Genomic DNA, 26,819 nt, shown 5'->3' with positions numbered 1-26,819 from the left:
GCACGCATGGATCAAAATAGTATAAAATGTTTATAAAGATGTTCAGAAAATATTACAAATATTAAAATCCGTTCCACATATTATCTACCTCTGTCTGACTCGTAAACTCGGCTGGTCGTTTTTGGGCTGCCGCCCTATCCTTTCCGAAATGGCATCCTAATACCTGCCTTCCAACAATTATGAAAGGGACTCCCGAATACTCCACTAGGGAGACATCATCAATGACCGGTCCTTCCCAATGCAGGGTAAACTTTCCTGAGGGCCTAAATTCTGGAAAAATGTCAATACAAGGTAACTATTTATTTATGGCATCATTGAGCAATATAAACTGTCCAATAAAATACAGTATTAAGGACCATCAATAGATTATATGTCGCCGTGTGTGTATAGATAGACACTTTGTGCCCATGATTCGACACAGGCGGCTGCAACTAGAAAAACAGTGTCGGACTTTCTTAAACATCAAATTAAACCTAAAAAAATATGCAGTTGTGCCCTAAAAATATATCCAGCAACAGTACCGTATTTTTCGGACTGTAAGGCTGTGTGCACATGTTTCGGATTTTTTGCTATAAAAACGCGATAAAACCGCGAAAAAAAAGGAGATTTTTGTGTACTCACCGTAAAATCTCTTTCTCTTAGCCTCTAATTGGGGGACACAGGACCATGGGTGTTATGCTGCTGTCCACTAGGAGGCGACACTATGCATAATCTGAAAAAGATTAACCGTGGTTCCTCCTCTGCAGTATACACCCCTGGACGGCGTCAGCCTTCTCCAGTTTTGTGCAAAAGCAGTAGGAGGAACGTAACGTGAATAATATAACCATGCCTATAAAAAGGCAACTATGTACGAGCTCAAGAAAACAATATGAGAACTCGACAGTAACAACGGCCCGGAAAGGGCAACAGGGTGGGAGATGTGTCCCCCAATTAGAGAAGAGATTTTACGATGAGTACACAAAAATCTCCTTTACTCTGTCGCCTCATTGGGGGGACACAGGACCATGGGACGTCCCAAACCAGTCCCTGGGTGGGAAGCAATGGACGAATATTGTGCAGACAGGCCCCTATACTTGGGGCACCGCCGTTTGCAGAACACATCTACCCAGGCTCGCATCCACTGAGGACTACGTATGAACCCTGTAGTGTTTAGTAAACGTGTGTAGGCTAGTCCAAGTGGCCGCCTTACACACTTGTTGTGCCGAATGGCCCAGGAGGCCCCTACTGCCCATGTAGAGTGTGCCGTAATACCGGCTGGAAGAGGAGAATTCTTAAGGCGGTAGGTGTCTTGTATGGTGGATTTGATCCACCTGGCAAGGGTAGCTTTGGAAGCTGGCAGACCCTTGCGGCCGCCTTCCGGAAGAAGGAAAAGAGAATCAGACCTCCGGAAGGACGCAGTCCAAGACACATATACGCAATGCCCTGACAAGGTCAAGCGTGTGCAGAGCCTTCTCCACTCTATGAACCGGGACCGGACAAAGGGAAGGCAGAGAAATTTCCTCATTGAGGTGGAAGTTGGACACAACCTTTGGAAGGAAGGATGGGACCGTACGGAGAACTACCTTGTTCTGGTGAAAAACCAGGAAGGGCCATCTGCAGGAGAGTGCTGTCAGTTCAGACACCCTGCGTAGCAAGGTGATTGCCATCAGGAAAACCACTTTCTGGGATAGAAGGTGGAGCGCGACACCTTAAGGGGTTCGACGTTTCTAGTGGTCGTCTGTAGGGGAGAACCAATCGGGAAACCCACCTGAAGAAAAGTCCTTACTTGCGGCTTGGTAGCAATGCGCCTTTGAAAAAGCACTGAGAGGGCTGACACCTGGCTCTTAAGCGAGCCCAGGGACAGACTGGCGTCCAGACCCAATTGGAGAAAACCAAGTAGTTTGGGGAGGGAATAAGGGAATGGTGTCTGGCCACGACATTCGCACCAGGTAAAGAAAGCTTTCCAGGTACGGTAATAAATCTTGGCAGAGGCTGGCTTCCGTGCCTGATCATGGTCCTAGTGACGTTCGACGAGAGCCCTGCCTGGGTTAGAACCCAGGTTTCAAGGGCCACGCCATCAAAATTGAGGGCCCCTGAGTTCTGGTGGTAGAACGGGCCTTGTGATAGAAGATCCGGGCGGTCGGGGAGGCCCCATGGGGCGTCTGCTGTAAGTTGTATGATGTCAGCGTACCATGTACGTCTGGGCCAGTCCGGTGCGATTAGGATGGTTGGAACTCCCTCTTGCTTGATCTTCCTCACCACTCTGGATATCAGGGGGAGAGGTGGAAAAATGTACAGAAGCTGGAACTGGGTCCAGTCCTGAACCAGAGCGTCTGCTCCGAGCGACCACGGATCGTGTGCTCTGGCCATGAAGTTGGAGACCTTGGCATTAAAGTGGGATGCCATTAGGTCCACATCCGGGGTCCCCCAGCGATTGCAGATCTGGCGAAAAATTTCGGGATGGAGAGACCACTCTCCCGAGTCTATTCCTTGTCAGCTGAGGAAGTCTGCTTCCCAGTTGTCCACACCCGAAATGTGGACCGCCGAAAGAACCGACCCTGTGTCCTCCGCCCAGTGGAGGATGTGTGACACTTCTCGCATCGCCTGGGTACTGCGGGTCCCCTCTTGGTGATTCACATATGCCACAGCCGTGGCATTGTCCGACTGTATTCTGATGTGAGAGGCTGTCAGTAAGTGATGGAAGGCCCTCAATGCCAGGAGAATGGCACGAATTTCCAGGATGTTGATGGGCATGGTCGCTTTCACTGGAAACCACTTGCCCTGTGGTGTAGGTGCACTGCAACCCAACGCATCAGGCTCGCATCGGTGGTCAGAACCTTCCATTGAGCTGTGAGAAAGGATTTCCCCTTTGCTATCGAGGTTGGCTTGAGCCACCAGTGCAGGGACCTCCTGGTTGACAACGTTAGCCGGAACTCCCTGTCGAGAGAGGAAGGGTTCTTGTCCCAGGACTTGAGGATGGCTAGTTGGAGAGGCCTGAGGCAAAACTGGCCAAATGGGACGGCTTCTATTGCTGCCCCCATCCTGCCGAGGACTCTTATGGCAAACCGGAGAGATTGTGGGGGTTTGCGGAGGAGGGTGCGAACTCCTAGGCGGAGAGCCAGTGCCTTGTCCTTGGGAAGGAGCACTAGACCCCTGGAGATGTTGAATAGCATTCCCAGGAAGGTCAGAGACTGACTCGGGGTTGATGATGACTCTTATAGGTTGACTAACCAGCCCATGCGACTCAGAGTGTCGATTGTAATTGAGACGCTGAGCTCGCAGTCCTTGAAGGTGGGAGCCTTGATGAGTAGATCGTCCAGATATGGAAAGACTACTATGCCTCTGGAGTGCAGGACGTCCATGGTGGCTGCCATGACTTTGGTGAACACTCTGGGAGCTGTGGTGAGTCCGAACGGGAGAGCCACGAACTGGTAGTGGTCCTGGTCGATTGCGAACCTGAGAAATCTCTGATGGGCGGGTGCAATCGGTATATGCAGGTATGCATCTTGTATGTCTATGGAGGCAAGATATTCTCCCTTCTCCATGGACGCAATGATGGACCGAAGGGACTCCATGCGGAAGTGACGGACCCGTACATATTTATTGTTTTAGGTCCAGTATGGGCCGTACCCTGCCTCCTTTCTTGGGGACTACGAATAGATTGGAGTAGAACCCTCAGAAGCGCTCGGCCGTGGAGACCGATACTATGACTCCTGCTTGAAAAAGCGAGAAGACCGCTTGTTAGAAGGCACAAGCCTTGGCTGGTGGTTTTGGGGGGACAGAGAGGAGGAATCGGTCCGGTGGGTTGGAGGTGAACTCTATCTCGTATCCGGAAGACACTAGTTCCCCGACCCACCTGTCTTCTGTAATAGGCAGCCAGACTTGTGAGCAAAAGTCGGCCGCCTATGGGTGTGGTGTCTTCCGAAGTTCGTGAGTCATGATGAGGAGAAAGTCTGAGATTTTCCTCCTCTGAGATTAGACTGGCCTGCTTTTGACTGCCAGGTCTTGTCCGACCTTTGCGTCGATCGTGAGCTGTCCCTGCAAGGGGAACGATTACGATTTTGTGCTGGACGCGAGACGGACCAGCCAGAGGAGTTCCGAAAGAATCGGAATCGAGTTTGGTTACGCTTCTTGTAAGTGCGTTTAGGTTTCAGTTGGGGAAGAGAAGTACTCTTACCCCCGGTGGCGTTGGATATCATCGTGTCCAACTGTTCACCGAAAAGTCGCCCACTGAGGTAGGGGAGGTGCGTGAGGGACTTCTTTGAGGCTGCGTCCGCTTTCCATTCCCGCAGCCAGAGGATACGCCGAATTGAGATGGCGTTTGATGTTATCCCCGCTACACTCCGTGCTGAATCCAGAGCTGCATGAAGCATGTAATCTGCTACAACTGCTATTTGAACCGCTTGGTCCGACAGCTCAGGAGCAGATGCTTGGAGGCCAGCTTGTAAATTTTTGACCCAGGCCACAATGGCCTAGGCAGCCCAAACTGAGGCGAACGCGGGAGCCAGGGATGCCCCTGCAGCCTCGAAAATTGAACGAGCCATGCGTTCTACCTGCCGGTCTGCTGCGTCCCTGAGGGTTGAGCTATCTGGCAGTGAAAGGAGGGTCTGTGCTGCTAGTCTAGAGACTGGGGGGTCCACTTCGGGTGGGTCTGTCCATTCCTTGGTATCCTTCTGCGGGAAGGGGTACCCCGCCTCCAGGTATTTGCGATTAGCGATTTTTTTCTCAGGCTGTGAGAGCTGCTTTTTAAGGATCGCCTTAAACTCTGGGTGGTTAGGGAAAACCTTAGGCGGCTTCAGAGGTTCTTCAAAGGAAATCTTGTGTTCTGGGGCCTCTGGTGGCGGATCAGAAATGTCCAGCACCCAATGGATGGAAGAGATTAAGGCCTTCTCTGGTCGGGGATTGCGGAGATCTGCATTGTCTGTCCCTGGAAGGGGACGGTCTAGATGACCTGGAACTACGGTGTCTCTCCCTAGAAGGGAATGACCGTGTGCTATGGGATGATGCAGATGGACTTGACCTATGGGTCCGCTTGCGTCCTGACCTAGACGTGCATGTGCCAGGGTCGTCCTGTCCCTGAGTCAAGCGCTCCATTTGCTGGGTAGCGGTCATAGCCGAGGCATGACTCTGCAGCACCTGAAGCAATGTGGAGGTTATCTATAGACTGCCTCATAGATTGCGATATCTGAGTGACCCATTCCGGCGTGGCATTAGACACCGAAGCATTGGCAGGGGCTTCTTGGGGCTCTGACGCAGTAGTCTGGATGCAGTCCTGGCAATGCGGGTACATGCTGCCGCTGGGGAGAGCGGTCCTGCAGGCTGTGCAGAATGCATAATAGCAGTCCTGCCTGATTCTCTTGGACCTTGAGCCCGGCATAGTGCACTGTAAAAAGCGCCCTTTCTGTCTCGATCCGTCCCCTCTATGACACTGTAGAGTGTCATATTTGTCATCCGGGGGCGGAGGGGAGGCGGCGGCTTCAGCTAGGCCGAAGCTGCGGCCTAAATTAGATGCCTGATGCCCAGAAAGGCTCCAGGCCGGCGCGAAAGTCCGGGAGGGGGTCGGATCTGAACTGGACCCCTCCGGATTTAAAAACAGGATAGCGGTGGGGCTATAAGCGGAAGGGGAGGCCCTGTGAGTGGTCCCCCTGAGGCAGTATAGAGCTGGTGCTGCCGCAGATACAGGGCGCAGGGAGCCCTGTGTCTCTATTGTGCCATTCCTGCCTGCACTCCCCCCGGCCCCGACAGGAGCCTGCAGCTGGGCTGGGGTCCCTGGATGCAGGCGCAGTGTGCTTGCCCATTGCTGGGAGCTGCAGAGTGCTGCCTGTACAGGCCCTACCTGAGGCGTCTCAACCTAATGCCCCCAGAGGGGGAATAGGGAGGGTGCTGCTGTCACCATCAGGGGGCTTTATCCTCACCTCAACCTCAACCCAGAAACCAAAAGGAATTGGGGAAGGAGGGGGGGTCTCGACTTCGAACCAGTACACAAGGGACTGGGGAAGGAGCGACATGGGGAGAAAGCCATCTCGACTTCAACCGGGCACCCCATAATAGGGGGCCGAGGAAGGAGCCATGCCGGGAGTCTCACAGGAGACCCACTTTTCTTCATCTGTAATCCGTCGGAAAAAAATGGAGTAAAAAATTTTTTAGGTGTGCCTCCTATGCGACACGAAGCAAAAACTGGAGAAGGCCGACGCCGTCCAGGGGTGTATACTGCAGAGGAGGAGCCACAGTTAATCTTTTTCAGATTATGCATAGTGTCGCCTCCTAGTGGACAGCAGCATAACACCCATGGTCCTGTGTCCCCAATGAGGCGACAGAGTAAACGCTCACATTAAGCATCCCATTAATAAAATGCAATCAGCATTTTGTATGCACATGCTGCATTTTTTTCCGGTGCAGAAACGTATTCCGGAAAAAAACGAAGTATGTTCGATAATTTGCGGAATCGCGGGGATTCTGCACACATAGGAATGCATTGATCCGCTTACTTCCCTCATGTGGCTATGCCCACCATGCGGGAAGTAAGCGGATCATGTACAAATGGTACCCAGGTGGAGGAGAGAAGACTCTCCTCCATGGACTGGGCACCATATAATTGTTTAAAAAAAAAAAAAAAAAAAAAAGAATTAAAATAAAAAATAAGGATATACTCACCTTCCGATGGCCCCCGGAGACCTCCCGCCTCTCAGCGGTGCACGCGGAGGCTTACGTTCCCAGGGATGCTTTGTGCGAAGGACCTGGGATGACGTCGCGGTCACGTGACCGTGACATCATGCCAGGTCCTTCGCACACAGCATCCCTGGGAACGGAAGCCGCCGCCTGCACCGCTGAGGAAATCCGGGGCCGTCGGAAGGTGAGAATAACCATTTTTTTAAATCATTTTTAACATTAGATCTTTTTACTATTGATGCTGCATAGGCAGCATCAATAGTAAAAAAGTTGGTCACAGTTGTCAAACACTATGTTTGACAAGTGTGACCAACCTGTCAATCAGTTTTCCAAGCGATGCTACAGATCGCTTGGAAAACGCTAGCATTCTGCAAGCTAAAAACGCTTGTAAAACGCTAGTGTTTAGCGGGAATACACATGCCAATTCCGCATGCGATATACCCGCGGCAGGAGTTGCAGAATTGCCGCGGATATTTCCGCAGCAATTCTGCAACGTGTGCACTTAGCCTTATAGAGAATACGAAGGCTAGCACTCGACTATTCGAGGGTATGACGGTGCAAGTGAACGGAACCAATAGTCCCATGCAATATCCAGATATAAATCACTGCACTCGTACTATGGAAAATGCTTGTTGCAGGTGAAAAAGTTTATTGAAACCAGTGTTGCAGTAAAATACAGAGGTGAAGCGATAGGCATAAGACGTTTCGGCCAACTCGTGGCCTTGATCACAGTATCGCTGAAATAAATGACATAAAAACAAATGAGTAACTATATACAGATCATATTTACATATATACAATTCGGTGAAACAATGTCAGAAAACCAAGTCAAAACAAGTTGAAAATGGAACAAATGATGTCAGTGCTCCTAAGATTTGAGGACAAAAGAAACAAACAATCGGGAGGTATGGAGATAGGTACGGCATGCGATGGAGCTAGAGGATGAGACGATAAAGATGCTAAAACATACCCTAGTGGGAAGTTCCTAGTTTACTGCTGCACTACAGTGTTGCTGAGGATATCAGCCAGAAATAAATGTCCTGAAAGAATGATGGGACATGGAAGGTAATGAGAGATAATTAAGAATATCACCAATGGCTACAACGTATCTAGGTGGAAAAAGGCTATAACATACTTGCCAACCTATGTTTTTACTGTTAATCATAAGAGTATAGGGAACCAATTGTCGCCGTATCGTGGAGCATGCATATAGGTGTGGCTGTAGGAATAGATAAAAGTGAGTTATCTGTTAAGTCTGTATGGGGTGGGTGGTAGAAAGTTGGACTGTGTTATACTTGCCAGTTTAGTATTTCCGTTGTACAAAGTGTGCCAGGCCCGTCGGCGTAGTATGGAGCGCACATATAAGACTAGCTAAAGGAGATATTTGAAATAGATCTATGAGTTAAATCTATATAGAGTCCATATATAGTATAACCAGGTAACAAAATATTCTTGCCGATTTGAATGTAGTACTAATCAAGCAAAAATACACCAAATGTCCCCAGAATGTGGATGGTGCATATGGATATAACTGTGGGAACAGACGTATATAGGGTAAGTAGATTGCCAGGTAGGTCTATAGTGGGTAATTTTGTAATGGATGCGCTACCTGCCAGTGTGTAGATACAGTCCCAATATAGCTATACAGGTCCAGTATTCTAGATGTAATGAGGGCAGTGGTGTACCAAGGTTTAACTGAAAAAGAAACTGGTGTAAAGATAAAGTATGATGGGGAAGCTGAGTCACTTATCTGATAGATGGTGTTCTCACATCCGCAGTCTGCTGGTAGCGTACGTGGTTGGGGGGCCGGCGTTGGTGGCCAAGTGGTAGAAGCAGACACACACCGTGTCTTTGCTAAAGGAGCGGCTGCCATGACAATAATAGCAGCGCTGTATAAAGCCCCGGCCGGTCAGGTGACCGGATGTGATGCAGGACGCCCGCACCTGCGCAGTCGGTGTGGAGAGTCCACAAATGCCGACGCATGCGTAGTGCCTGAAGGACCTGTGTGCGCCCACATACGATGCCGACATCAGCGTCTATGCTGTGTGCATCGGACCCGCAAGATGGCGCCCAGGCATGCGCAATGGAGCTGGACAGATACCCAGCATAGCAGCGTAGTGAAATGTGCGTTCAAATTCTACCTCTCTAGGTAGAAGGGACGCATAAGCGTTATAGAAAAAGAGAGCGCCTTAGCGTTACTAAAAGACCCATGGAACGCTACCAGCAGACTGCGGATGTGAGAACACCATCTATCAGATAAGTGACTCAGCGTCCCCATCATACTTTATCTTTACACCAGTTTCTTTTTCAGTTAAACCTTGGTACACCACTGCCCTCATTACATCTAGAATACTGGACCTGTATAGCTATATTGGGACTGTATCTACACACTGGCAGGTAGCGCATCCATTACAAAATTACCCACTATAGACCTACCTGGCAATCTACTTACCCTATATACGTCTGTTCCCACAGTTATATCCATATGCACCATCCACATTCTGGGGACATTTGGTGTATTTTTGCTTGATTAGTACTACATTCAAATCGGCAAGTATATTTTGGTTACCTGGTTATACTATATATGGACTCTATATAGATTTAACTCATAGATCTATTTCAAATATCTCCTTTAGCTAGTCTTATATGTGCGCTCCATACTACGCCGACGGGCCTGGCACACTTTGTACAACGGAAATACTAAACTGGCAAGTATAACACAGTCCAACTTTCTACCACCCACCCCATACAGACTTAACATATAACTCACTTTTATCTATTCCTACAGCCACACCTATATGCATGCTCCACGATACGGCGACAATTGGTTCCCTATACTCTTATGATTAACAGTAAAAACATAGGTTGGCAAGTATGTTATAGCCTTTTTCCACCTAGATACGTTGTAGCCATTGGTGATATTCTTAATTATCTCTCATTACCTTCCATGTCCCATCATTCTTTCAGGACATTTATTTCTGGCTGATATCCTCAGCAACACTGTAGTGCAGCAGTAAACTAGGAACTTCCCACTAGGGTATGTTTTAGCATCTTTATCGTCTCATCCTCTAGCTCCATCGCATGCCGTACCTATCTCCATACCTCCCGATTGTTTGTTTCTTTTGTCCTCAAATCTTAGGAGCACTGACATCATTTGTTCCATTTTCAACTTGTTTTGACTTGGTTTTCTGACATTGTTTCACCGAATTGTATATATGTAAATATGATCTGTATATAGTTACTCGTTTGTTTTTATGTCATTTATTTCAGCGATACTGTGATCAAGGCCACGAGTTGGCCGAAACGTCTTATGCCTATCGCTTCACCTCTGTATTTTACTGCAACACTGGTTTCAATAAACTTTTTCACCTGCAACAAGCATTTTCCATAGTACAAGTGCACTTAGCCTTAGACGCACCCCAAATTTTGGGGTGCAAAATAAAAAAAAAAAGCATTTTTATAAGATGGGTGTCCATATTATAGTCCGAATTTAAGGCATCTTTCCTGGGGGCCGGTGGAGCAGGGTCACAGGAGGCACGGTCTCTTCTTCAGGAAGCTGGCGGTGGCAGAAGTGGGGCGCTGCTGTGGGCCCTGGGTGGGATACCGGTGCGATGCTGCGGGCCCGATGTCGGCGGTTAGGCAGAGAAGAGTACTTTGTGTGGTGCAGGGTCCCACAGGCTCAGGAAAATGGCTGCCTCCAGGGACACGTGCGCACATTGAGATGTCAGATAAGCTGAGATCCCAATCTGTGCACGTGCCGCCTCTAGCGGCCACAGCTTTAGGAAAATGGCTGCCGGGAAAGCATTCATGCACTCTGCTCTGCTCACCGCTGATACCGGGCCCGCAGCATAGCCACACTTCTGCCACTAAGGAAGGGATCCTGCTCCACCACCGCCGCAAACCAAGTAAGCCTGCATTCGGACTATAAGGTGCCCCCCTCAATTTTCCTTCCAAATTTGAGGTGAAAAAAGAGCATCTTATAGCCTGAAAAATACAGTAAGCTGCAGTCCTGCTCTTCTTCTTGCCCCGGGGAATAGAGGTTGATCCTTACTACCTGTCCATCCCGATTCAAAGGTTTCGCCATTTTTATGCTTTTTAAAAACAGTAAAACATTAGAATCGGGCCACATGTGGAGTAAGGCGCTTGCAGTTTATTACAGATCATCAATATCTGATCGGTGTGGATCCGACCCCCTCAGATTCGTTGACCCCTGGTGCCGTGACTGCTGGAAATGCAAAAGTATAGAGATCTGTAACCCCACATCTCCGTCCACCGCGCAGTGGCCATTTCTGGGTGCCCCAACTGTGCTCAGAATTGGCTGCAAGGCTGGATTTCGAAGTTGCGGGTTTCAAGATGACCCCATTGGCAATCATTAGATGTAACATAGCACTGTCGCGCAACACGTCGCCCTGCGGACGCATCCACACATTGCTTAAAGATCACATTCTTCACAGCTTGGGAATAAGCCCCAACTCGTCGACATTACAGAATTTTATGCCAAAAAGTCATAGGAATAAAGACGCGAACAGTCACAGAAACCTCTGCAGTGAAATTACCTTCATCCCCAAAGTCTTTCTGCTTTTCTAGAACTATATAATTGGAAGTTGTACTTTCTTCAAACTCACTAATGGCCTGCAAAGCGTTCTCTAAGGAATGGAACATTTCTGGCTGGTAGGATTCATGAGAGAGCATCATCTCCTAAAAGAGAAATATACATAGGAAAAGAGAAAATAAAGAGTATATTAACATTGTATACAGAAGTCATGCAAGTAGGAATGGAGAATGTAAAAAACATACAGACTTACACGGAATCTATCATCAAGCATGATGTAGGGGCCGAGACCCTGATTACAGCAATGTATCACTTACTAGGCCGCATGTTGTACTTTTTTTTTTTTTTTTTAATAAAATCAAACTTTTATCAGCAGGAGATTATCACTAGTGGACTACTTTACTTGCCAGGCAGTCCAGCCACACCCTCCATCACTTATTGACAGCTTTCTGCCTATGCACAGTTATACAGGGCTCAGCATTCAGAGAACCACTAGATCTGTATCAGAGAAAAAAATTTTAAGCAAAATTGCAGCAAGCAGTCGAGTAAGTGACACATTGCCGGAATCAGGCTCTCTGTCTCTACATCATGCGGCTCTCAGATAGAGTAGCAAAAACCTGGTGGTAGATTCCCTTTAATATTGATAAATGATCTTCGTGGTGAGAAGATGTTGATTATCACACTGGTTTATGACAAAATAAAAGGAAAATGAGGAATAATGGAACATAACTGCAGCAGCAAGCAACAGCAACTGAATATTTCAGCCGGCAACAATTACATCTTGAAAAGTAAAATTAAGCCTAATATCATTGTAGGTGGAAATAATTAAAAAGGGTTTTCAGGGATATAGGTAATCAATAGCAGACAGTTTGGCTCAACACCTGGACAACCCTCATAAGACAGGTTAGAAGCTTAAGATATTGGCGCTGAAAAATATCCTTTCATGTGCAATTTCTTTAATAAGCATGACCGGAGTTGTAGGCATAAGAAGTCAAATAATGATTAAAAAAGCCACCATGAAAATAACAAAATATTTAAGCAGAGAGGGCTGAAACCATTAACTTTTATTACATCAATAAATTGAAGGAAAAAAAAAAAAAAAGTCTTCATCTGCCCAACAAGAGTTTCGCCTAAACTGGCTTCATCTGGGGCCTGAAATTAAAATGGGTAAATACACTCCTGTTGGCCTTATATATTATTGCACTACTGGTTTAGGATCTTTCCTCGTGATGAGGTGATGCTGTCTGGATGAACAAGGAGACAAAATGCACGTGGTCACAGGCAGAGGAACACTTAATGGAGGAGTATCAACCTTTCATGCTTGAGCACAATAAGTACTGTTTTTTTTTTTTTTTTTAATCACGGTTAAAAAGGAAAAAAGGACCATTTCTTGCCGCACCGGGAACCCAGCATTATTACTGTGGGATGAGTTATATATGAATGTGAATAATAACCATAACTCAGGACCGGGATCATAAGTAGATGATTGGGGTGATTAAAGACGACAGGGATCAGGTTAAAGATTGCACACGGAGTTCATTACACGTTCTGCTACAAATAATTTGGAAAACATAACTTACCTCCTCATCTACAGGATGGTTCTCATGGGGCGATAACTGTGGAAAAAGAATTATGTAACTGTGGTTCAACTTGGAATTTTGCTCTAATGAATCTCTGATTTTTCTTGATGCCTCTTTCATTTGCCTTCTTGTCTTCTTTGCAATCTAAAACATAAAAATACATAGATTATATAGGAAGAATTATTAATAAAAATAATGATAATTAAAAAAAAAATAATACAAATTTAAATTACCTCCATATTGAATTAAAAAATAAAACTTTTGAACACCGATTTGAGAAGAAAATGCCTAATATAAAAGAGCATTGTAGGGTTTGGGATCATAAATCAATGCAAAAAAGCTGTACCAAAGAACCACAACAACAACAAAAAACATAATATCAAAAATTACAAAAAGAATAATCCCTTATTAAGAATGATTAGCTAATCATTAAAAAGTTATACAATATTAACATCCTATGGCAAGCGGACCAGGCCAGGGCCTTAGGTCTAGAAATATCTGGACTGTGACAAAAGTTTTTGTATTTCACCCGTTTACCAAAACATATTCAAGATACATTTAAGTAATCAATAAGGGCTTAAAATGCAGACACTAAGGTTTTTTGGGGGGATATTAGCATTGTAATTGGAGTAAGGGTTTAGGAACTACAGCTCTTTAATATGTAGCTGCCTCTTTTTAAAAGGGACCAAAAGTAATTGGACAATTACGGTATCTCAAAAGCTTTTTAGTGGGCTGCCTGGGCTAGTCCCTTGTTAATCTATAATCAATTGAGTAGGTAAAAGGTCTGGAGCGGATTCCAGGTGTGGCATTTTCATGGCTTCCAATGGCACCGGGTCACTAGTGTGTATTGATGCTCTGACTGAAGATCAGAGCACAATGCTCACACACAAAGGATGAAAGCAAAAACAACTGCACGATCATCATGCACGGGATACCTTGCAAATTGCAGAGGGTCTGAGGGCTAGGATCCTACTATTACTGGCTCCCATTTAGTAGCATCAAGCAAAAATGGAAGTACAAATTACACCAGTGCTGTCCGGCAGATTAATATACCTGAAAGTCTGGAAATTTCAATATATGATACACATAGATTTTGGCTGGACAGTTATTCTGTGCATTTCGCATTAATTCAATCTGAGTGAGAAAAGAAAAATGAAATCGTTATTTTATTCATCAATTATCTTGAAAAGACATTTATTTATGGTGTTTAAAGGAAAATGACTAACAGTTTTACATCGGCCGAAGCACAGAATCTAGATTTGTTCTCTTATTAAAAAAAAAAATATTCAGAAAACTGAGCCGAGCATGGGGAGAAGAGTCGGCTGAGTGTCTCCATGTGATCAACAGGTTTTCATGCAGAGATTAATAAATATTTGAAGAAAAAAAAGAAAATCAGAAAAGTTTGAATGTAATGAATAGGGATTTTTGTGTACTCACCATAAAATCCTTTTCTCCGAGCCATTCATTGGTGGACACAGGACCGTGGGTGTATGCTGCTGCCACTAGGATGCTGACACTAAGTGATACTAAGAAAGTTCGCTCCTCCTCTGCAGTATACACCCTCCTGCTGGCTCTCAGCTAACCAGTTTGGTGCAAAAGCAGTAGATCAATAACAACATATGAGCTCACAGCATGTCATATTATATATGAGAGTATAGCATATCAGATTGAGCTTACAGCATGTCATATTATATATGAGAGTATAGCATATCCAATTATAAAACAAGCATAAGCTAATACCAGGGTGGGAGCTGTGTCCCCCAATGAATGGCTCGGAGAAAAGGATTTTACGGTGAGTACACAAAAATCCCTATTTCTCATTCGCCTCATTGGGGGACACAGACCGTGGGACGTCCCAAAGCAGTCCCTGGGTGGGGACAACATCAGATCAGGCCCTGTGTAACCGCTACTTACAAGTGCGCAACCACGGCCTGCAGAGTCCGCCTGCCCAGACTCCCATCTGTGAAAGTGTGGGAATTATAGTGCTTCAAGAATGCATGCGGACTGGACGAATCTGCAAGCTTGCAGGTGTGCCTTGTCGACGCCTGGTGCCTAGAACCCACGAGAGACAGGGAGATAGCCTGACATCTAACACGGAAGGACTCCAGGATGGTGAAAGGAATCCACCAGGCTAACATGGCCGTGAAACGGCTAACACTTCCTGTAAATGTCAGGAAGTCCAAGTTAAAGTGTCCAACCTTCGGAAGGACGCTGTCCTTGAGACGTACCTACTCAGAGCACTCACTTTGACCGGAATATGGGGAACTCATTCCATCTTGTGGACTGGTGCAGAAAGAGATGAGGGAAGAACTATGCCCTCATAAGAGTGGTCATACAATACCACCTTGGTAACAAGGGACGGGGATGGCCTGAGGACAACCTTGCCTTGAAGGAAATAAGGGAAAAAGGTCTGAAAGAACTGAGCAGCTAGCTCTGAAGACTCGTCAGGATGAGGATATTGCAGAGGAAAAAAGGGGGACCTTCCCTGATAGTAAAGTTTGTCCGGATCAAAAAGGAGTCTACAGTAAGACTCCTAGGACCATTAAGGTCCCAATGATCTAACGGTATGTGATAGAGAAGAACTATGTGTGAAGACTCCCTGCGAGAAAGTCCCTACTTGCAGTTTTGTTGCAGAAAGGCGGAAAGCTACCAGCTCCGCAAGCAAACAACTGACGTGGTCAGTGCGGATTTCCGAGGATCACTGGGGCCCTTTCTGTTTCTGAAAGGCTTTCGGAAGTAGTGGAAGGGGAGTTATGGAAACTGGTGCCACGGAAGAACCAGAGCATGCAGTGCGATGGCTCTTGGATCTTGAGGTCGAACCACGAACTCAAGTACATTGGCGATCAATCTGGACGCCCTCCGATCTACAACTGGAGAGCTCCAGTGAAGGCAGGTCTGATGGAAGACCTCCGGGTGAAGTTCCCACTCACTTGAGGCGAAACCCTGACGGCTGAATGTGTTCGCCGCCCAGAGTTCTACTCCTGGGATATGTACTGCCGAGATCACCAAATGATAGGTCTCGGCCCATCAGAGAATGTGAGGTACCTCGGCCATGGCGCCTGACCGTGAGTACCTGCTAGATGATTGACGTATGGCACAGCCGTGGCATTGTCCAATTGAATTCGGATGGGTTGACCCGCCAGAAGGCAGTGGACCTGCTGTAGGACTACCATTGAGATCTCCAGAGCAATGATCAGGAGAAGAAGACTGGCATTGGTAGTTACTAATAACCATGGAACCAGGAGAAAGGCCCTGGATGAAGAAGGAGCTCAGAGACTATCGTCTGAAAGTCTGTTTGACTTGCTGAAAACGAATGGAGCGAAGGAAACCGCTTCCATTGTCGTCACCATTTTTCCTCAGAACCCTCCCAGCAAATCGAATGAAATGAGGAGGTGAGTGATCACATGCGCGAGCTCCATGTTGAAGGGCCATGACCTTATCTCGAGGGAGGATTACCATCCTTCTAGAAGTGTGCAGGATCATCCTCAAAAAGGATATCTGCTGGGCTGGAAATGAGGAGAACTTGTCTAAGTTTAGATGCCAGCCCAGGTGAGAGGGTATCGCAAGTGATATAGATGACTCAGTGTAGTCCTGGAAGGGCGTCAAGACAGTCGGCCAAACAGGGCAGGACGAGCACGCCTCTAGGGTGCAACAGGAACATGACAGCCACCATGAGTCTTGCGAACACTCTGGGTGCGGTAGCAAAGCCGAAGGACAAGGTCGTGACTTGAAAATGCTGTTCACGAATGGAAAAGCGAAGGAAATTTTTGAAGAGGGTAAGCATCCCGAATGTCGATGGATGCCAGAAACTCCACCTTTTTCTGTTGAAGTAATGGCTGAGCAGAGGAATTCCATTCGAAGAAGGAGGACCATGTCAAAGGTTGTTAGAAGTTTGAGGTCCAGGATCGGTCTTACTTTTCGTTCCCCTTTTTGGAATCAAGATCCCTTAGATCTAGACTGTTCTAGACAACCCTTCCACTGCCGGTTGGGGCTGTAGGGACGTACGATCCTTTGTTAGTCTCCCGCTCAAAAGATTTGATTGGCCAGTTGTACTGTCTTCAGGAAAAGGTTACTGGTGTGAATCAAAGTAGTTAAGGTCTCCAGCCAGGAGACCATTGCTCTAGCAATCCATGCGGCGGCTAGGGAGGGTAGAGCTCTGGGCCCGAAGCCGCAAAATGGAACGAACCAGATGCTATTTGACAGTCTGTGGTATTTTCAATTGATGACACATCAGGCAGGTATATTGGTAGGTATACAACAGGAGATTCTACCCGATTAATCTGCCAAGTGGCAGAATGTGCGGCTGCATCCAGCAGGTCATAGTCTCTTGCCATCGCCGCTCTCTTTTGACGGTGCAGATAAAAATTAGGAACCCTCGATCCATCATCCTCTTAACAGGGAAGTGGAGAGGGATTGTCCGCCTTCTTGCATCTTCTGCTAAATAGTGGTGATGCAGAGGGGGTGCTCAGACGCCTGAAAAGGGTGCCTCTGTACATCCACAGAGTTCAGGTCTCCGGGTGGACAGGACAGGTTGTCTGGCGTTAGGTCTGGATGCAGAAGAGGATACATGGAGGCGACACTCCGTGTGCTCGTCTGTTGATAGTGTGGGGAGATTGGAGCCCTTTAAAGGACCCGTCGCTCTTAAAAATCAGACCAGGCATGGCATCCCACGTAGAGGCTTCTGTCCAGTGAATCGCATATCTGGACTGAATGGCAAATGCTCTACGAGGGAGTTTAGTCTCCTTATGAGGGACACTGCGTAGTGTAGAGCAGAACCGGAGTCCTCGTCAATGTACAGAGATTGGTTGATGATATAAATAGGAGCGTTCATCATTTACTGAAGCTCTGGCAAGTCCAGGTCCAAGGCAATATCCGATCCATGTTGCCTTTGTACATCCCTCAGCAAATCCTTGGAGAGAGAGATCATGAAATGAAAACTTTCTTTTTCTAGATGCCTGTACGTTTCTAGAATACTTGCGGCCCCTGGTACCCGACGGATCCCATGTAGGAGAGGGACCATGTATATCGGTCCTGCGAGCACTCCGAGCCACGGAGGGTTTCAATCTCTTGGTCAGAGAAACCATGGGTTGCGGCAGTGATGAAGTCCTGAGGGAACTAGGTACACTGGGAAAAACTGGGATCAGTGGCAGAGGGCTCCTGAACTCATTTAGGGTGACCGGCTTCGGATTGGTCATGTGACCAGGGAATACTGGTCGTGTGCCTTTAAGACCAGGGAATACTGGTCGTGTGCCTTTAAGACCAGGGAATACTGGTCGTGTGCCTTTAAGACCAGGGAATACTGGTCGTGTGCCTTTAAGACCAGGGAATACTGGTCGTGTGCCTCTAAGACCAGGGAATACTGGTCGTGTGCCTTTGAGACCAGGGAATACTGGTTATGTGCCTTTAAGACCAGAGAATACTGGTCATGTGCCTTTAAGACCAGGGTCATGCCTTAATCATGCCATGTGCAGAGTCGTTGTGCTCCTTTAACCCCTTCATGACATTGGGATTTTCCGTTTTTCCGTGTTCATGTTTCACTCCCCTCCTTCCCAGAGCCATAATTTTTTTATTTTTTCGTCAATATGGTCATGTGAGGGCTTATTTTTTGCGGGACGAGTTGTACTTTTGAACAACACCATTGGTTTTACCATGTCATGTACTAGAAAACGGGAAAAAAATTCCAAGTGCAGTGAAATTGCAAAAAAAAGTGCAATCCCACACTTGTTTTTTGTTTGGCTTTTTTGCTAGGTTCACTAACTGCTAAAACTGAGCTGCCATTGTGATTCTCCAGGTCAGTACGAGTTCATAGACACCAAACATGTCTAGGTTATTTTTTATCTAAGTGGTGAAAAAAAATTCCAAACTTTGCTAAAAAAAAAAAAAAAATTGCGCCATTTTCCGATACTCGTAGCGTCTCCATTTTTCATGATCTGGGTCGGTTGAGGGCTTATTTTTTGCGTTCCGAGCTGGAGTTTTTAATTATACCACTTCAGTGCAGATACGTTCTTTTGATCGCCCATTATTGCATTTTAATGCAATGTCGCAGCGACCAAAAAAAAGGAATTCTGGCGTTTCGAATTTTTTTCTCGCTACGCCGTTTAGCGATCAGGTTAATGCTTTTTTTTTATTGATAGATCGGGCGATTCTGAACGCGGCGATACCAAATATTTGTAAGATTGATTTTTTTTATTGACTTATTTTGACTGGGGCGAAAGGGGGGTGATTTAAACTTTTATATTTTATTTTTTTCACATTTTTTTTTATTATTTTTTTTTACTTTTGTCATGCTTCAATAGCCTCCATAGGAGGCTAGAAGCAGGCACAACTCGATCGCCTCTGCTACATAGAAGCGATCTGATGTTCGCTGCTATGTAGCAGAATTGCAGGTGTGCTGTGAGCGCCGACCACAGGGTGGTGCTCACAGCTGCCGGTGATCAGTAACCATAGAGGTCTCAAGGACCTCTATGGTTACAATGTACAAGCATCGCCGACCTCCGATCATGTGACGGGGGTCGGCGATACGATCATTTCCGGCCGCCCGGCCGGAAGCGGTAGTTAAATGCCGCTGTCTGCGTTTGACAGCGGCATTTAACTAGTTAATAGCGGCGGGTGGATCGCGATTCTGCCTGCGCCTATTACGGGCACATGTCAGCTGTTCAAAACAGCTGACATGTCCCGGCTTTGATGCGGGCTCACCGCCGGAGCCCACATCAAAGCGGGGCTTCTGACCTCGGATGTACTATCCCGTCCGAGGTCAGAAAGGGGTTAATACAAAGTCGTCGCCCCTGTGTGAGCCGGCCGGGTGGACCAAGATGGCCACTGGGAGTTGCAGAGGTGATAAAATCTTGCAGAGGGCGAGAAGCGCCAATTCGGGGGGGTGGAGCCTCGAGACTTCCATGAACAGGCCCAAGCCGGGGCCTAAATTCCTGCACCTGCGGGAGCGATACCAGCGGTAGAAGTGAGGGGCGTTGTGGCCGAGAAAATTGAGCGCTTCCGTGCCAGGCGAGAAGCGCAAGAAAAGCGGGCGGAACCATCTTAGGGCGCCATAGTGCGCTTCTGGGTTGCGGCCTACACATCGGCCGAAGCCGGGGGCTAAATTTTTGCAGCCGGCTGGAGCGTTACCTCAGGGAGGTGGGCCACAGGGAAGCTGAGGCTGCCTGTCAGCATGTGAATATCCCGCTGCAGAGGCCCACCGCTGACTGGATCCACTCACCATCGGTGCGCGTCCCGGCATGGAGCCGCCGCGGATGACTGCAGGTCGGGTATTGCAGTGTGGACGGTGCAGGGATAAACCTCAATCCACCATCCGTTTGTTAGGGAGGTGGAGAGGACCCGTCCGCCTCCTTGTGCCATCCGCTTTCACAGTGGTGGGACAGTGGGGGCTGCTCGGACGCCATAGAGAGGGGCCTCTGTACATCCACGGAGTTCAGTCGCCAGGTGAACAGGGCCAGTTGTCCGGCATTAGGCCTGGCTCCAGGAGAGGATACATGGAGGTGACACTCCATGTGGTAGCCTGCTGCTGGTGTGGGGAGATCGGGACCATGAAAGGAACCGTCGCCCCTGAAGTGAGCTCAGGCATGGCTTCCCACGTCACAGGAGAGGGTACGGGGAGGTATACTCGCCGTGCTCGCCTGTTGATGGTTCGGGGAAGATCGGAACCTTGAAAGGATCCGTCACCCCCTTCACTCCGTTAATTACAAAATACAAATTTACAGAAAAGTAAAATAAAAACGTTGGGGTCTGAAACAGACCCATGTGCCTCCTACAGGCACTAAGCAAGAACTGGTTAGCCGAGAGCCAGCAGGAGGTGTATACTGCAGGGGAGCTGAGAGCCGGCAGGAGGGTGTATACTGCAGGGGAGGAGCTGAGAGCCAGCAGGAGGGTGTATACTGCAGGGGAGGAGCTGAGAGCCAGCAGGAGGTGTATACTGCAGGGGAGGAGCTGAGAGCCAGCAGGAGGTGTATACTGCAGGGGAGGAGCTGAGAGCCAGCAGGAGGGTGTATACTGCAGGGGAGGAGCCGAGAGCCAGCAGGAGGGTGAATACTGCAGGGGAGGAGCCGAGAGCCAGCAGGAGGGTGTATACTGCAGGGGAGGAGCCGAGAGCCAGCAGGAGGGTGAATACTGCAGGGGAGGAGCCGAGAGCCAGCAGGAGGGTGTATACTGCAGGGGAGGAGCTGAGAGCCAGCAGGAGGGTGTATACTGCAGGGGAGGAGCCGAGAGCCAGCAGGAGGTATATACTGCAGGGGAGGAGCTGAGAGCCAGCAGGAGGTGTATACTGCAGGGGAGGAGCTGAGAGCCAGCAGGAGGTGTATACTGCAGGGGAGGAGCCGAGAGCCAGCAGGAGGTGTATACTGCAGGGGAGGAGCCGAGAGACAGCAGGAGGTGTATACTGCAGGGGAGGAGCCGAGAGCCAGCAGGAGGTGTATACTGCAGGGGAGGAGCTGAGAGCCAGCAGGAGGGTGTATACTGCAGGGGAGGAGCCGAGAGCCAGCAGGAGGTGTATACTGCAGGGGAGGAGCTGAGAGCCGGCAGGAGGGTGTATACTGCAGGGGAGGAGCTGAGAGCCAGCAGGAGGGTGTATACTGCAGGGGAGGAGCTGAGAGCCAGCAGGGGGGTGTACACTGCAGGGGAGGAGCCGAGAGCCAGCAGGAGGGTGTATACTGCAGGGGAGGAGCCGAGAGCCAGCAGGAGGGTGAATACTGCAGGGGAGGAGCCGAGAGCCAGCAGGAGGGTGTATACTGCAGGGGAGGAGCTGAGAGCCAGCAGGAGGGTGTATACTGCAGGGGAGGAGCCGAGAGCCAGCAGGAGGTGTATACTGCAGGGGAGGAGCCGAGAGCCAGCAGGAGGTGTATACTGCAAAGGAGGAGCCGAGAGCCAGCAGGAGGGTGTATACTGCAGGGGAGGAGCTGAGAGCCAGCAGGAGGGTGTATACTGCAGGGGAGGAGCCGAGAGCCAGCAGGAGGTGTATACTGCAAAGGAGGAGCCGAGAGCCAGCAGGAGGTGTATACTGCAAAGGAGGAGCCGAGAGCCAGCAGGAGGTGTATACTGCAGGGGAGGAGCCGAGAGCCAGCAGGAAAGTGTATACTGCAGGGGAGGAGCCGAGAGCCAGCAGGAGGTGTATACTGCAGGGGAGGAGCTGAGAGCCAGCAGGAGGGTGTATACTGCAGGGGAGGAGCTGAGAGCCAGCAGGAGGTGTATACTGCAGGGGAGGAGCTGAGAGCAGCAGGAGGTGTATACTGCAGGAGAGGAGCTGAGAGCCAGCAGGAGGTGTATACTGCAGGGGAGGAGCTGAGAGGAAGCAGGAGGGTGTATACTGCAGGGGAGGAGCTGAGAGCCAGCAGGAGGTGTATACTGCAGGGGAGGAGCTGAGAGCCAGCAGGAGGTGTATACTGCAGGGGAGGCGCTGAGAGGAAGCAGGAGGTGTATACTGCAGGGGAGGAGCTGAGAGCCAGCAGGAGGGTGTATACTGCAGGGGAGGAGCTGAGAGCCAGCAGGAGGCTGTATACTGCAGGGGAGGAGTTGAGAGCCAGCAGGAGGGTGTACACTGCAGGGGAGGAGCTGAGAGCCAGCAGGAGGGTGTATACTGCAGGGGAGGAGCTGAGAGCCAGCAGGAGGGTGTATACTGCAGGGGAGGAGCTGAGAGCCAGCAGGAGGTGTATACTGCAGGGGAGGAGCTGAGAGCCAGCAGGAGGTGTACACTGCAGGGGAGGAGCTGAGAGCCAGCAGGAGGTGTATACTGCAGAGGAGGAGCTGAGAGCCAGCAGGAGGGTGAATACTGCAGGGGAGGAGCTGAGAGCCAGCAGGAGGGTGTATACTGCAGGGGAGGAGCTGAGAGCCAGCAGGAGGGTGTATACTGCAGGGGAGGAGCTGAGAGCCAGCAGGAGGGTGTATACTGCAGGGGAGGAGCTGAGAGCCAGCAGGAGGTGTATACTGCAGGGGAGGAGCTGAGAGCCAGCAGGAGGGTGTATACTGCAGGGGAGGAGCTGAGAGCCAGCAGGAGGGTGTATACTGCAGGGGAGGAGCTGAGAGCCAGCAGGAGGTGTATACTGCAGGGGAGGAGCGGAGAGCCAGCAGGAGGTGTATACTGCAGGAGAGGAGCTGAGAGCCAGCAGGAGGTGTATACTGCAGGAGAGGAGCTGAGAGCCAGCAGGAGGTGTATACTGCAGGGGAGGAGCGGAGAGCCAGCAGGAGGTGTACACTGCAGGGGAGGAGCTGAGAGCCAGCAGGAGGTGTATACTGCAGGAGAGGAGCTGAGAGCCAGCAGGAGGTGTATACTGCAGGAGAGGAGCTGAGAGCCAGCAGGAGGTGTATACTGCAGGGGAGGAGCGGAGAGCCAGCAGGAGGTGTACACTGCAGGGGAGGAGCTGAGAGCCAGCAGGAGGTGTATACTGCAGGAGAGGAGCTGAGAGCCAGCAGGAGGTGTATACTGCAGGGGAGGAGCTGAGAGCCAGCAGGAGGTGTATACTGCAGGGGAGGAGCTGAGAGCCAGCAGGAGGTGTATACTGCAGGGGAGGAGCGGAGAGCCAGCAGGAGGTGTACACTGCAGGGGAGGAGCTGAGAGCCAGCAGGAGGGTGTATACTGCAGGGGAGGAGCGGAGAGCCAGCAGGAGGTGTATACTGCAGGGGAGGAGCTGAGAGCCAGCAGGAGGGTGTACACTGCAGGGGAGGAGCTGAGAGCCAGCAGGAGGTGTATACTGCAGGAGAGGAGCTGAGAGCCAGCAGGAGGGTGTACACTGCAGGGGAGGAGCTGAGAGCCAGCAGGAGGTGTATACTGCAGGGGAGGAGCTGAGAGCCAGCAGGAGGGTGTACACTGCAGGGGAGGAGCTGAGAGCCAGCAGGAGGTGTATACTGCAGGGGAGGAGCTGAGAGCCAGCAGGAGGGTGTACACTGCAGGGGAGGAGCTGAGAGCCAGCAGGAGGTGTATACTGCAGGAGAGGAGCTGAGAGCCAGCAGGAGGGTGTATACTGCAGGGGAGGAGCCGAGAGCCAGCAGGAGGGTGTATACTGCAGGGGAGGAGCTGAGAACCAGCAGGAGGTGTATACTGCGGGGGAGGAGCTGAGAGCCGGCAGGAGGTGTATACTGCAGGGGAGGAGAGAACTTTCTTTGTATCACTTAGTGTCAGCAGCAAACACCACGGGCTGTGGCCCCCAATGAGGCGAAGGAGAAAATGACTTTTCAATGTTGAAGAGTAACTAAACGTTCATATTTATATTTATATATTTGTGTGCAAATCACTATATTAAAGGATATGAATTCTTTCATGGAAATAAACTGCACATAAGTGACTTCCAAACCCTGGCTTTCCCCCAAACTATTTGCTTTCAGCTACATTAATAATCAGAATGTAGTCATTTGGAGTACAGTTGATGGCAGTGATGGGTGAGCTCAGCACCTGGGGCTCACTAACTTTGGGGATAGGCTGCTGCAGGAGATTGTTTTCATAAGCAGAATACTATGTCACTGTCATCAGTGCTCCAAATTAGTATTTTCGGTCACTACCATTCCTGTAGGTGCTTTATTTTACTATACGGTATGTATGGAGCAACTATGTAAAGACGTACACACCATTAATAATACACATAGTCTAAATCGTTCAATAAATTATCTAGAATCAAAAGGTTTTACCTCTCTCTGACTTATAGACTCGGCATATTTCCTTTTCTGGGCTAGTGCCTTGTCCCTACCAAGATGGCAACCTAAAACCTTTCTTCCAACAATCATGAAGGGAACTCCTGAGTACTCATTCAGCGAAACGTTATTAATGAACGGTCCTTCCCAGTGCAAGGTAAGCTTCGACGTCGGCTTGAATGCTTTAAAAATATCAAAGTAGAAAAAAAAAAAATTACCACAAAATCATTTACTACTTTGCTTTATTCACCGTCTCTGGGTCCAGCGCTGAGTCTCCGCTGCTTTTTTCCGTTGTCTGTAGCATTAATGTCACTTGGACAGCGCTGCAGCCAATCAGTAAGCTAAGCGGCTCATGCTTTCAATTTGGCAGAGCTGCTGACCACAGTGATTGTTTGCAGCGCTGTTGCTGTAACGTCAGCGCTGCAGACAGTAAGAGACACCAGGATAAGTGGTGGAGACTCAGCAGTGGACCCGAGGAGGTTTTTTTTTTTTTTTTTAAACTGCAACCGGGGACTTTTTTTCCCCTGAAACTGGAAACCCCTTTAAATAAGAGAGCTCATGGAATAAAGAACGACTGGCAATCTATTGATCTCTGTAGGTGGAGGGATCATATAGACACAAGCCGGCCATACACATTAGATAGGTGTTGTCAGAATGGTGGTCCGGCCAATAACCATCTCTCCCGACTTCCCAAAACAAAGGATCATTTTCTCTATGAAAAAGTCATTATATAAAATCATCATGGACATCACAGGTTTCACAAAAACAGCAATGGGAATTATAACCTAAATAAGTTATACCCTATCCTCTGAGATTGGTATTGGACCCCAGATGACTACTTGAGCGGGGGCAAGCAAGAACGTGACAAGGAGGAGATGCAATGAGTGTCAGGTCGCATATGCGACCTGAGGCAATATTTAATTCAATGGCACTCACAAATATAGCAGAGTGCTGTGCAGTGCTGGGCTATATCAGGTTATTTTCAGTACTATAGAGGAGTAAAAAGCTTCTTCCATGCATGTGCGACCGGCCAATCTATGCAGTATGGAGGCCAATAGAGAATGGAGCACACTAGTCCCCAGTTCTGGTGATCGGTGGGACCTAAAATCAGTCTAAAAGGCTAAAATAACCCTTTAGAATTAATGTTCATGAAAACCAACAGTTAAGATTACCTTCATTTCCAAAATCTTTTTTTTTCTCTACAACAGTATAATTTGAGATGGTGCTTTCCTCAAACTCATTAATGGCCTGCATGGCAGCCTCCAAGGAATCCAAAGTTTTCAACTGGCAGATTTCGGGTGAGGGCATCAACACCTAAAGGGGAAATATGCAAAGTAATATAGATAAAAAGAGGGGAAATATGCAAAGTAATATAGATAAAAAGACTTATGATATAAACATTGCATACACAGATACTTTTTGGTGCAAAAATGTAAAACAAAACATAATGTACTGGAAACAAAACGTATAGGGGCGTACAGTGCACACGATGAGAAAACATGGATCGGAGTACACGCTCTGGCCTGTGAAGGAAGGAAACAATGAGCAATAGTGGGACCAAATGGTGTCAACTGCTCCAATACCATTGGGCGTTTCATGGTGTCAACCGCTCATTACAATCCTTGAATGTCTGCAAAAAAAAAAAAAACTTGCAGAAAGATGTAGTGGCCGCAGACGCAGACTGAATGTCTCCACGACCGAACTCCAAGACTTCGCCTCTACTGACCCAAAAGAATAAGAAAAGACGTCTCCAATATGCTCAAACCCATATAAATAATGTAAAGAGGTTCTGAGATTCTGTTCTGTAGAGAACAGAAACAAGTAGAGGAGCTGCGGAGACACCATCACATGTTTCTCAACGCAGGCAGTGAATAGCCAGGCCTTTCCCCGGGAAGGAACAACCAAGGGAAGGGCAGCATCCAATAAAGGAAAACATCCAATAAAGGAAAACCACCTATGCCAAGCATGGTATCCATCCACAGACAGCTGTTTCGGGGTTTTTGTCCCTCATCAGTGTGGAGTAGGAAACTGGCTATCAGGAGCAGTGCCTAGTAGAAAGTCTATAAGTGAATAGCCAGGCCAAGGTCAATCATCCGTGCCTTTATAGCCTTTCTACTAGGCACTGCTCCTGATAGCCAGTTTCCTACTCCACACTGATGAGGGGCAAAAACCCCGAAACAGCTGTCTGTGGATGGATACCATGCTTGGCATAGGTGGTTTTCCTTTATTGGATGTTTTCCTTTATTGGATGCTGTCCTTCCCTTGGTTGTTCCTTCCCGGGGAAAGGCCTGGCTATTCACTGCCTGAGTTGAGAAACATGTGATGGTGTCTCCGCAGCTCCTCTACTTGCATTTGCATATTTGGGGGCAGTGTTCTGGATCACTGCGTTGAGAAACACGTGATGGTGTCTC

The 26,819-nt window shown here is 48.6% G+C and overlaps 1 protein-coding gene across 2 annotated transcripts in view; it reads right to left on the bottom strand.

Annotated features, from left to right (window-relative positions):
• The window catches only part of LOC138651021 (uncharacterized), a 47,581-nt gene that overhangs the window by 6,404 nt on the left and 14,358 nt on the right, over window positions 1-26,819 (bottom strand). For both annotated transcript variants that reach the window (XM_069740948.1, XM_069740947.1), the window contains exons 3-8: window positions 25,581-25,722; window positions 24,406-24,590; window positions 13,834-13,914; window positions 12,781-12,924; window positions 11,205-11,346; window positions 89-270 (exon numbers count right to left, since the gene is read on the bottom strand). In XM_069740948.1, the coding sequence (XP_069597049.1) occupies window positions 89-270; window positions 11,205-11,346; window positions 12,781-12,924; window positions 13,834-13,914; window positions 24,406-24,590; window positions 25,581-25,722 (876 nt within the window). The remainder of the gene's footprint in view (window positions 1-88; window positions 271-11,204; window positions 11,347-12,780; window positions 12,925-13,833; window positions 13,915-24,405; window positions 24,591-25,580; window positions 25,723-26,819) is intronic.

The sequence above is a fragment of the Ranitomeya imitator genome, chromosome 10 (genome assembly GCF_032444005.1).
Source record: "Ranitomeya imitator isolate aRanImi1 chromosome 10, aRanImi1.pri, whole genome shotgun sequence".
NCBI classification, from domain to species: domain Eukaryota; kingdom Metazoa; phylum Chordata; class Amphibia; order Anura; family Dendrobatidae; genus Ranitomeya; species Ranitomeya imitator.
Note: the sequence above shows the minus strand (reverse complement) of the source record. Positions and strands in the feature narration are given on the sequence as shown.